Genomic DNA, 12,422 nt, shown 5'->3' with positions numbered 1-12,422 from the left:
TGCATCGGGGGGTGGGGGAGCAGTGGGACAGGCTGGGGTGGGTGGGTGGGTGGGTGTGTGTGTGTGTGCGCGCGCGCGCGCATGAGCATGCACGCAGGCAGGGGCAGTGTGTGTGTGTGTGTGTGCACATGCAGGCAGGGATAGTGTGTGTGTATGTGTGTTCATAGGATGAGTCCCGTACACACACCCTACCATATACATGCACCCACACCCCTCTTAGACTACACCTTTATGGACACTACACAAATGCATGTAAATCAGGACAAAAATATTTTTTTAAATCAAATTAATGAATACTGTAGATGTTCACTTTTTAGAATATAATTAGGTATTTTTCTGGTTCTGAGATGGCAAAACCCCTTGCTGAAAGGAGTACTTCTGGGGGAAGGGGAGGGACTTCTGGTGGCAAAGGTCAGGAGTTAAGGGGTGGGACTTCCGGTCACAAGATGGCGACCAGAGGGCAGGGCACCTGTCAAGGGGAAGGGCTACCCATGCGGCCCTTGACAGCTTGCCAAAACTCGATAAGTGGCCCTCCACCTGAAATAATTGCCTGCCCCTGGACTAGAGCATGTGTAACACTTGCTGACAGCATGGAGCTGCCTATAAAATTCAAATACAGCCACTACCTTTTTAAAAACACAGCCACAGGTAGAGGAGGTGCCCACCTTGTTATATAACAACTTAGTAATATTTTGAGCACTTGCTGAGGCAGTAGGAGGTCCATATCTGGAGTACTGTGTCCAGTTTTGGGCTACCACCCTTCCTTTCTCCTGCATTTCTGGGCTAGTGTAGGCAGCGCCTTGCTCACCTGGCCTCAGTGGGTCCCTTTCTGACATGTCTCCAGTCCAGGCCTAGGCACCCAGGAGAGCTGTATTAAGCAGGGGGTGCCTAGGAGTTAGGCCACACTAATAGAAGGAATCTGGAATCTGTGCCACATTTCTACTCTAAGTGGCTTAGTCTAAAATCCTCACTCAGCTGCTGCCTAACCGTGGAAAAAAACCCACCTGTGTGAGTAGAACTTCACTCTTTTTTTACTTTCTGATCTAGGCATCCCACTGATTTCATGCCACTTCAATTTGTTAATTCTCACTAACACAGAGAGATGTGATGCTCTCCCTGAAGAGACATGCTGGAAAATAAATGGCCAGGAATCTGGTTTGTGGTTTTGTTATACATGCTGGGGATAGAATTCATCCCAGTGCAGAAAAGCCAGCACAGTAGCGTATCTGTCTAGTAGCATAACTAAGCAGAGGTGGCCAGGGCAGCAACCCCTGGTGCTGACCTGGGAGAAGGAGAGGGGACCAGAAAATTAACAGTTGTCGCTATAGTAATGCAACTACCCTGGTGGCACCCACATCCAGAAGTCAATGCTGTCCCTCTGTGCCACTACTGTCCTGGGCGCCCAGCTGCCCCATTACACCTCTGTGCATGTGACTTAGCTTCCGCTTCGCTCAATTGGGAGCATAGGTGAGATTTCAGTAGTGGCTAGGACTCTGCACTGGGACTAATGTCTGTCAGCCTGAGCTCTGAGGGCATATCTATATGGCACAAGGCAGCAATGGACAGAGATATCTGAGCTCTTCATGCACTTATACCAACACCAGCACCAACTGCACAACCACACAAGGGCAATGTGTGTGAGCTAGTGTACCCTGCTGAGAACAAATAATGCAGCTCTGTTGCTCCTAGAGCCAGTGCTAGCATGTGTGGAGCTAAGAGGGGTCTTTCAGCACGCTGCTACATGGATAATATGCTGATAAACTTATTTATGGAGAGGGCTGCTTACATCTATGCGTTCTGGTTTGGCCCAGTTGTACAAGACTAGTTTGAAGGCATATGTGAGGACACAGTTGCACACAGTTTACTGTGTGTAAACTAGCCTCTCTTCTCAACAGTGACATGCTACCTCTTACTATTTCCCTTCACACTGGAAAAATAGGAAGCTGTTTCCTTTCCCTTGAGTAGCCTTTGATGCTGTCTATAATTTGCAGCTTGACACACATTTTTATTACAGCGCAAATCCGATGGTCTGTTTGCTTTCTCTCCCTGGCTCCAAGATTAAAAATCTACAGAATTATGCTCTGGGGAGCTAACAGTGTTATCTAGCAGGCTGGACAAGGAGAAAATCATGTGAATTTGGGACTATGTTCTCACTTTAATGTATCACTGTTCATCTCTCCCACTCAGTTTTGATTGTGTGGACCGAACCCTGCTATCAGTTACACTGGCTAAAACTCTCCTTTGCTATCCATAGGATTGTATTCTGTGAAAAGCTACATTGCTGTAACTAGTCTGTCCACTCCATGGACCTGAATCTGAACCATTGCAGTCAGTGGAAACACTGTATCTGGCCTGAATAGATACCAAAGTCAGGCTACTGAAAGCAGCACCTGGATTTGTGGTAGGCATCTACAGCCATTTCTCCTGTAGACCTTGAGAAATTTATCAAAGAGCTGTATATGTTTGCTTGTGGCATTTCGATTAAGAATGCGTATCCCAGTTATATGTGTGCACAGATCAGGGAAATTATTTGCCAAATGATGAGAGTGAGAGATGAACGAAGCAGTGGCAGGGGAGAATCAGTGCAAATTCAGCACCATACAAATAAAATCAATAACTGTGGTACAGCAACCAGCAGGGTAGCTGGCGTCAGGACCTGAAATCAGTTTCCAACACAGGGAATTCAGGTCAGTTTTTATCATTCATCCATGTGTCAGTTTGAAATTTTCCTATTTAGGGGTAAAGAAATTGATTCTCATGGCTGCTGTACAAATCTGACAAGAACTGCAGAGGCTGGGGAGCTGGTTAGCACCCCTGTTGTGTTGAGTGCCAAGTGTTAGAAGAAATGAAGATGGCAATAACACTACGGTTAAGTTGTTTGGTGCCACAAATTGAAGGCAGGCTTGAACTGGTCTAGGTTACCAATAGATGGCATGACAGTGTTCTTTTTTAATTAAGCTTGTTGGATTTTTTACTATCTAGTAATGAGATGCAGCTCTAATTTATTTCCATAGTGAAATGCTGTGAGAAAGGGGAATCCCTGCACAGCAGTTCCGCTATAAACAGTAGTGGAAGTGAAGTGGGGGCAACCTGGTGTGTCCCCTTTGGGAGTTGGGGGTGCAAAATTAGCTGCTGCTGCAGCTGATAGTTGGCTGTGCTGCTGCCGTGGGCAGTGAGGCAACTGGTGCTGCCCCAGGCACCTCTGGCACTCAGGGTGCAGAGCTGCCCTGTTGCACCTCTGACTATAAACCAGGGGCCAGCTTTTCAGAGGCTGCAAGTTAACATAGCTTAATTGATTTCAAAGCAGCTGTGCCCTTTACATCAGCTCAGGATTTTGCCCTCAATGCTCCCTCCATATCAAGCGTGCGCTAATTCTAAAGGGAGTGCGCAACAGTTGTGGTTTAACACAAGGACAGATGTAGGGAGAAGAGCCAAGAGAACTGTAAGGCCTGACTGCAGCATATGAAACATGGTTAAGTAGGCTTAAGTTCTAAGCTTATACAGAGGCTGCGCATTTCCATAAACTCATTCTTGTGGCAAACATGGGATTGTGACTATGATGCTTAACTCTCTCTGGGATTTACTGCTGCGCTGGGGATATTTTTCTTGTTGATCCATGACTGCTGTTGTGGTCCAACCGCTATCCGAATGTGAACAAGTGTAGGTGTTGCGATACGACTCAATTGCCAAGAACATTAAAAATGAGGCAATGTGTTCTACAAGCTGAGGCCAGAAAAAGGCTCAGGAAAAATAAATGTAAATAAAATAAGGGAAATAAATGGAGGGAATGTGTCTGAAAATAAAAACAGCACTGTGTTTTTAGAGAAAACACAGAGTTAGTACCAGGCAAGAGGGCAGCAGAGAGTTATGGAAAGAAAGCAAGATGGGGAGGGGGGTAGAAAATACAGGGTCAGGCTGATGGGGTCAGTGGTATTTTACTGCTGCTAGGAATTACTGCGGGTGCATGTTGTAAAAAACGTACTTCTTAGTGATGGATGAAAGAGCAATGTGTCTGGAGGCAAATACTGTGATTGCAGTAGTCTTTATGGAAGTGTTATTACAAAGGCTATTTACAATGATTTGTAATAGTCAGTTAGATGTTTAATGTGTCCATTAATTAGTTTCAACACAGGCAGGACTTGTAAAATTCAAATCAGCACATACCTACTTTCCAGTTTAAGAGATTAAAGTGAAAAACTGATATTTACGTGCTGTATTGATCTCCTCCACTCCCCAGCTTTTAGGAGGTAAACTTTCTTGGGGGTGGAAATTAGAATTTGAGGGCTTAAAAGCTGTGATCCCTACAGAAAACCACATATCATTAGATATTAGGATTTAGACTAGGGATCAAATTGGTCACCTGAGCAATTCTTTATGGCCTAAAACATTCACCGGAAATGAGAAACAAACTAAAAGCAAGGGTGCCATCAAGCTACAAAGGTACAACACAAAGATACTGGCCCTTGTAATTTCCCTTCAGAGGCACACACTAAGATCTCAAGACAAATCAAAGTGGAAGGCAAAAACAGAGGCATTGGCATAACTAGGTTTAATCCAGTTTAAGGAAGAGGAATAGCAAGTGGCTGGGAGTATAATTCTGCTTAAAACTCAATTTATTAAATTTAAGATTTAAATGATAAAATTGCAGACTCGAGACCAAAGTCTGCAATTAATGTGCATGATTTGGGGTGGGTAGCAGCCACCAGCTTCTTGAAGAAAGCTGTCTCACATGCACTATCAACAACCGCATGGGATACTACACCTTAAGCTGAATGGCCCCTGCCTCAGTTCATGGTGTCACACCACATGCGAGTCCCTCTAGTCTCCAGATTCTGTACCTCTGTTGCACGTATGGTGGTACCTAGCTGCATGGGTAACACCAGAGGTTGGCAGTGTATGGCATGGCCAGTGGAGCCACTGGATCTTTTTGGCCCATAGAGATGCTGAGGTTGGGCAGCTGGAAGTGGTGCCCCAGTTGCTGTCAGTTCTCTTTGCTCCCCACCTCCTGCCCTCTCCCCTCCTCAAGGCTCCCACATGAGTGCAGCTTGCAGCCAAAGCAGAGCTATGCTGGGGCCAGGCTGGGTAGGGTTGGGGGAGAGGGTGGGGAGAAGTGGCAGCAGTGCACAAGCAAGTTCTAGCTCCTTGGCAGTCCCTCTTATGGCCTCCCTGGATACCTAACACATACCTCAGCTCCTTCTTTAGATCTGGCACCACTGCAGCTGCTATGTGTGTGCCAGCTCTGCTTGCTCCTCACAATCCTGCCCACTCAGCATTCCTAGCTGCTAGTGCTGCAACCCCAAAAGGCAAATCACTGCCTATGACCCCCAGACTTCCTGACTGTATAAACCACTCTTTATAGGGTTGCTGTCAAGAAAACCTTCTCACAGCACTCGTGCTTACCAGAAGAGCCTATTCTGATGGTAGCATGTTGCATAGCCGTGAGGGGTGAAGAACGCTCGGATCCCTGTGTAAGAGTTATCCTCGAGAATGATGTATGTAAACAGAACTCTGTTGACATACGTGATCAGGATGGCGATATTACCGGATGGATAACTGAGGGAACAGTTAAGGAACAAACAGCATCTTGAAAGTATACTTTCCACAAAATAAACACTTCACAAAAAACCTGGAGGCAGGAGGATAGATTTCTGCCACATACCAGCGGCCAGACCCCTTGGCTGTTGTAGGTCAACAGTTCTAGTGAAGGTATTCTTGGCCTCTTGTGGGCTGAGATCGAGTGTAGGAAGGATCTGAAGTCCCGGATTAAAGAGTCTGGGTTGGAGGATGCTTGCCTGGAGCATCTGGGGGCATCCGAACCCGAAGACCTCTGGGCTTGGGTCTACATGTAGGATGCCTGCCAATGGATTTGGGAGTACTGAAGTCCCAAGGTGAAGGGTCTGGGATGGGGGATGCTCACCAGTTGTAGTGTCATACATGGTATTTAGAATGATTGAGTTCTGCCTGCTCAGTCAATATGGTTTTTGGAACGATTGAGTTGTGCTCAACTGATACCATGGTATTGATTTGGCTAATTTGATCTGGAATATGAATTATATTATAAAAAAAATTGAGATGTGATTTATCTGTTAGCACAAGAGAAAATTCCCATCCAAAAATTCTCTGGGTGAGTTGCTAAAGTGATTTGCTGTTAAGTTTGTCACACTGTGCAACACATATTTGCTGGATACTAAACCTGACCTGTCCCATCTGGAAAAAGAAGAGAGAATATCTGCCCATCAGGATAATATCTTCTTACAGCTTCCCTGGCATGACAATTCTGTAGGAATGAAACAAACATAGAAAAGGTGCATGATGGGGGATGAGGACATATTAACTTATGTCCAGTTTTAGCACGCATCTAGTGTGTCAGTGGCTGTGTGCAGTGCTAGCACCCCACTAAGAATTGGTGACAGTGTGACAAGGATGTTTTGATTTGCGAAGAATGTCTCCTCCAATATTTCCTGAGCCCTAATTTGGGACCAAAATCACTTGATCCACTAATAGAAACCCTTATGTTTTACCCTATTTCTTTGTTTTGTCTTTAAATAAGTTTCTGACGACAGAGAAAACACCATCTTCAAATTCTATGTTTTACATGGTTCATGGACAAAGCTCAGTTCTCTTTAATTTACATTACTGGCTTTTCCCCAGTGATAGACTTTGCCAAGAGGCTTTCTTTCCATCAGACATCTAAGTAATTTATCTGGCAGTGTACTGACAGATGATTGCAAAGAACATATAAACATTTCTTTACTAACAGGTTAGCTCCAAGCTGTACAAGGGGGCTGGTTTCAAATTCTTTCGAGAAGAAATGAATAGCATTGCTATTTGCTTCACATAAAAAAAATGCAGAACACTGCTTTGTTTGCAGAGTGGGGGAAGTTTACTTCTAGCATTTGAACATTATTAAAGTAAGAGCTTATTCTCTAATGCAAAAATGGGCCATCCTCACATTTCTCTGTCAAGATTAGAAGAGGTTCATCTTGGTAGCCTCTAGGCTTACACATTCCTTGTGCATAAAGTGACTGCCTCTGGCCATCGCAGTAGCACCAATTTATAACCTGAGGATGTAGATTTTGCCTCTGTAGAATAGCTAAAATTATTTCCTAGCTTTGAGGGAAGGGGAGGGAAAAGCGGTCCCTTTCATTTTTCTTTTTCTTTTTTTTTATGAGGCCAAAAGCCAGACAGGATTTGTAATCCATATATTTCAGGGTGAGAAGCAATATAATACATTTCTTGATCCTAAAGCAAACAAACACACAGCACTGATTGTGTGGTAAATTAGAGGTAATTCCCTTGTAAAGTTATGCTTATTGTAATGCTTGCTGCTTTGAGAAGCAGGAGGGAGTTCAATACAAGGGCTCAGAGTCTGCCATGATTGTTCACAAAGCTGTTGAACAGTTACGTGTTTTATGGGAATTCCTTTGGGGTGGGGTTATCAACACCAGACAGGACCATTCAGTACCTTGTTGGGTCAGGCCTGCCGAACAGGATCTTAATTGTTGCAGACTCCTAGTGGAGACTGAGACTACAATAGGACTGAGACTACTTGGAGAGCAAAGGGGCTACTCAGCATGAAGATTTGATGTAGCTGAGTAATGTAGAACAGTGGTTTTCAACCTTTTTCTTACTGGGACCCATTTGTAAAGGTTCATGTCCTGTCCTGACCCACACCCCCTGGCCCTGCTGGTGCACGACTCACAGTTCCTGGCCTCTCTGGGGCCATGCTGGTGTCCCTCAATCTCGATCCACAGCCCTGCTGGTGCCCCTAACTTCCAACACACAGCCCCTGTCCCCCCAGCCCTGCCGGTGCCCCTCACTCCTGACCTGCAGCTCTCTGCACCCCCAGCCCTGCCGGAGGACCCCCAGCTGCCCCCGTCCTGCTCAGGCTGGAGTGTAGTGGCTGCAGCAGCTCCGACTCATGCGGGCAGCAGCAAAGCAAGTCCAGCCCCTGGCACGGACTAGAGGGAGGAGGGGGGGAGGCTAGCACCCCTGCCCTGGGGTGGCCTGTGGCAGCCTGGTCACAGTCCCTTCTACCCCCTGAGCAGCATCTCCTGGCCACCCTGCCCCTGGGAGCACCCAGCCCAGCCTCACATCTCTCTCCTGCCCCCCTCCCCTGCCACTCTGCCCTGCCGCAGTCTTGGCGCTTTCCTGGGATCAGCATTTCTCAACCTGTGGCTCGTGACCCTCTGAAATTTTTTTGCGACCCACTTCTGGGTGGCGACACACAGGTTGAGAAACACTGATATAGGAGATGGGGGGGGATCATTTCAGGGATTGCGTGGAGGAGCAGGAGTGTGGGGTGAAGCAGGGGGTGAAGGAAGCCTCAGTCTCCCTATATATACACTACTGTCCGCTGTACAACTAATCCTTGGGTCCTGGCCAACAAATACATGTGAATAACAGTTATGCAAGTTCCATGAAAACAGTTGCAGCTGAGTCCAGAGGCACATTCTGGTGCAAATGAGCTGGTTACCTATTTCTCAGACATGTCTGCTCCTGAAGCACATGGCAAAGCCCTATTTGCCTCCAGTCAGACTAACCTGCTTTTCTCTTTCCAATACAGCTACTCCTTGTTTAACGTCGTAGTTATGTTCTTGAAACATGCAACTTTAAGCATAGATTCATAGAAGTAGGGTCAGAAGAGAGCTAAGCAGATCATCTAGTCCAACCCCCTGCCCTGGGCAGGAATGAATACAGGGCTCTTATGACCCCTACTAAAGTTAAGCTCAAATGACCCCAGCTAGGTAGTTATCAAGCCTCCTTTTAAAGACCCCCAAGGTAGGAGCTAGCACCACTTCCCTTGGAAGTTGGTTCCAGATCCTGACTGCCCTGACTGTGAAGTAGCGCCTCTTGATGTCTGGCCTGAACCTACTCTCAATCAACTTGTGGCCATTGTTCCTTGTTACTCTGGGAGGTGCTTGGGAGAACAGGGTCTCACCCAATCCCCTCTGGTCCCCCCCGGTAAGTTTATAGACGGCCACTAGATCTCCTCTCAGCTTTCTCTTGTGAAGGCTGAACAGGTTCAAGTCCCTTAGCTTCTCCTCATAGGGCCTACCCTGCTGCCCCCTGATCATGCAAGTGGCCCTCCTCTGGACCCTCTCAATGCTGGCCAGATCTCTCCTAAAGTTCGGCGCCCAGAACTGGATGCAGTACTCCAACTGCGGCCTGACCAGTGTCACATAGAGGGGAACTTTCAAGAAGGGAGTTCCCCAGCCTATAGATATGCTGCTGGTTCTTCCTGCCCAAGTGCAGCACCCTGCACTTGTCAATATTGAATCCCATCTTATTCACATTTTTCCACCCCTGTAACCTGTCCAGGTCCAGCTGTATCCTGTCCCTCCCTTCTGGTGTGCCCACCTTGCCCCAAATCTTGGTGTCGTCAGCAAATTTGAACAGGTTGCTTTTCACCCCCTCGTCCAAGTCGCTGATAAAGAAATTGAACGGTGCGAGCCCAAGGACTGAGCCCTGGGGGACTCCACTGCCCACATCCCTCCAGGTCGAATATGACCTGTCCACCACCACTCTCTGGGTGCGGCCCCCTAGCCAATTGGTGACCCATCTGACTGTAGGCATCAATGACACAGTCACCTATTTTTTTAATGAGAATGGGGTGGGAGACAGTGTAGAAGGCCTTCCTGAAGTCCAGAAAGACTACATCCACCACGACACCTGCATTCAATGATTTTGTGACCTGATCATAGAAGGCTATCAGGTTGGTCTGATAGGACCTGCCCTTAATGAACCCATGCTGGTTGCCCTTGAGCAACCTCCCCCTTGCTGGTCCCTCCCAGATATGCTCCTGGATAATTTTTTCAAAGAGCTTTCCCAGGACTGAAGTAAGACTAACGGGCCTATAGTTCCCTGGGTCCTCCCTCCTCTCTTTTTTGAGGATGGGGACCACATTGGCCTTCCAGTCTTCTGGCACCCGGCCAGAGCACCAAGAGTGCTTGTAAGGCCATGCCAGGGGCCCCATGATGACCCCTGCCAATTCTCTCAGCACCCTGGGGTGGAGAGCATCTGGACCTGCTGATTTGCACACATCCAGCCCTTCCAGAAGTCCCCTAACTTGGTCCTTAAATTGCAGAATGATGTTAAGTGAATCCAGTTACATCACAGTAGTTACGTACTAGCAGGTGGTGGCTAAAACAATGTTATAACTGAACCTTGTGTGACTTTAAACGAATATGTTCTCTGATAGATCAGCAATGTAATAATGAAACAATGTTAACTGGGACGCTGTTAAGTGAGGAGTACCTGTATTGGTCTTCCTTTGTGGCCGAGTTCCCTATCTGAGGCGAGTGCTTCCTTTGTTATTCTACTTTGACTGTAGGGGCTTTGGAGCTGGACCAGTGCTGGGCCTTTGTACAGCACCCAGAACAATGCAGTCCTGTTTTCTGTTGGGGCTTCCAGACACAAGGCAGAATACAAATTGAACGGTGATAACCCAAGGTGTCTGAGAAGTTCCTGAAATAGCCTGCATCCTCCAGGGATCTTTTATTTCAGAATCCATCTTTTGGGGGTTTAGATTTTGTCTGTAGGAAGGTTCCCTGTGTTAATTATAGGGATCCAGGAGGATCCACAGACACTTGGGGGCATGTCTATATTATCAAAGGACCATGGCAGAGAGTGCCACAGTGAAGCATGGGTCACCTGCTCCATCTGTGCTACACTTCAAAACAGACACAACAGAGCTTTTGGTCTTAAGGTTTATTATGAAAGAGAACCTGGTAGCATGGGCAGCTATATCACATCCTTGTGGGGTGTAGTATGCACAGGGTGTGTGTATTGTGCCTCATGGGGGCACTCTTTAGCATAATCCCCTGACAACACAGACATTACTCTTGCTGCACTCTCATTTTATGTGCCTAGCCATGGGACCAATCTCTGAACAGACAATGTGCCATAGATGTTTACTTCAAGTCAGAAATTGAGGGGATGGAATAGTTGTGCTAGCTCTCAGAGCCAGAGTCTCTCTGAAACAGAGAAGTCTGGCATTATCCCTTTGTTGTTAGAGTAAATACTTTTGTGTGTCAGCCACATTTTTCCGAGTCCCAACAAGATTTTCTGTCATCTGTTTTACTATATTATTCACAGCTGTTCTAAAAGATGCTGCTGAATGCACAAAATCCTGGGGGCATTCAGGCTCCTTACCTATCTGGAGCTATTACATTGGGCAGAGAAGCATTTGGGATGCAGATGGCTGGATTATGCAATTAAACCTGATCCTGCAAAAAGACCCACGTAAGATGACCTTCTTTTCCATGGCTACTGAAACCATAGGGATTCCATACAGATTGACCAGTTCCCAAATCCTTTAATTCACCAAAGTACTTAAGCATATGCTTAAATTCCATCCTGTTCAGCTGTATTTAAGCATTGACTTAATGTGCCCACTGACATATACTTACATGTTTTGCTTGATCAAGGCCTTATAGGTAGATGTTAATTGTCATCTAATTGCATCAGACTGGATCTGCAAGGGTTTCATATACATAAGCAGATTCTGCACATACCCAGAATGTATCCTGTGTACATCAGCTTACCTACATACATAGTCTGATCAGCAATTGCATCGATCGTTATCACAAACCTTTAAGTGTTCTGCTCTGATCTCAGTGTCTAGCTCTAGCACATCTTCTGGAGCTGTAGACTGCTTTCGACTATGTTTGCCACCAACAGCACTTATATCTTTTTGGTCCGCTAATGCAAATGAGATTTTGGTCCCTGAAACAATTTTAGAATAGTGCTGGTCAGGAACTTCAGAGCAACTCTTATTGCTTAAAGCCAGAATCTTCCCCTTAATCCCATCAGTGCCAAAGAGCCTTTCTACTCTGTTTGAGGACAAACCAATAATGAGAAAAAATAGCTAAAGAACTGGAAAATTTCCCAACAGCAAGATTTGTGAAATTTTGGGATGGTTTCTGCAAGTGTAAGAAGAGCAAATGCTTCATTGTTTCAGATAGTTAAATTGGGCTGGACAATATGCTAGAAAAACATTTTGTAGGGTACAATCTGTCCAAATCAGATTTGACTTTATCTATCTTTTCCATCCCAATTTTCTATATCAAAATACAATGGCTAAAATGATACTATGGTAACAGTACATACAGGCAGCAAACTTCATATACCGCTGAAATATTTCTCTGTATATCTCAAAACCTCTGTCTCGCAACCTAAGGACAAAACAAGTTTTAGTTAAAAATGAAATAAAAGGTTTATACTTTTGCTTGTGATGCCATCTGAACAACTTTAGGAGAACATGTAATGTTACATCAGAACATTCTTCTAGCATTGCTATGGGCATATGCAGATAAATTAGTAACTATCAAGTAAAATGATATGGGGCTTTACTATATAAATGGTGCTTCACAGTAGCTTCCTGTAGGCATGCTTTTGTTCTCTGGCACAAGAAAGCTAAC

At 45.8% G+C, this 12,422-nt stretch overlaps 1 protein-coding gene across 1 annotated transcript in view; it reads right to left on the bottom strand.

The window, feature by feature from the left end:
* The window catches only part of ERICH6B (glutamate rich 6B), an 82,480-nt gene that overhangs the window by 7,646 nt on the left and 62,412 nt on the right, over window positions 1-12,422 (bottom strand). Inside the window, exons 11-14 of the mRNA XM_025214728.1 lie at window positions 12,112-12,176; window positions 11,594-11,727; window positions 6,189-6,277; window positions 5,401-5,553 (exon numbers count right to left, since the gene is read on the bottom strand). Coding sequence (XP_025070513.1) covers window positions 5,401-5,553; window positions 6,189-6,277; window positions 11,594-11,727; window positions 12,112-12,176 — 441 coding nt within the window. The remainder of the gene's footprint in view (window positions 1-5,400; window positions 5,554-6,188; window positions 6,278-11,593; window positions 11,728-12,111; window positions 12,177-12,422) is intronic.

This window comes from Alligator sinensis, unplaced genomic scaffold (assembly GCF_000455745.1).
Source record: "Alligator sinensis unplaced genomic scaffold, ASM45574v1 scaffold1219_1, whole genome shotgun sequence".
Taxonomy (NCBI): domain Eukaryota; kingdom Metazoa; phylum Chordata; order Crocodylia; family Alligatoridae; genus Alligator; species Alligator sinensis.
Note: the sequence above shows the minus strand (reverse complement) of the source record. Positions and strands in the feature narration are given on the sequence as shown.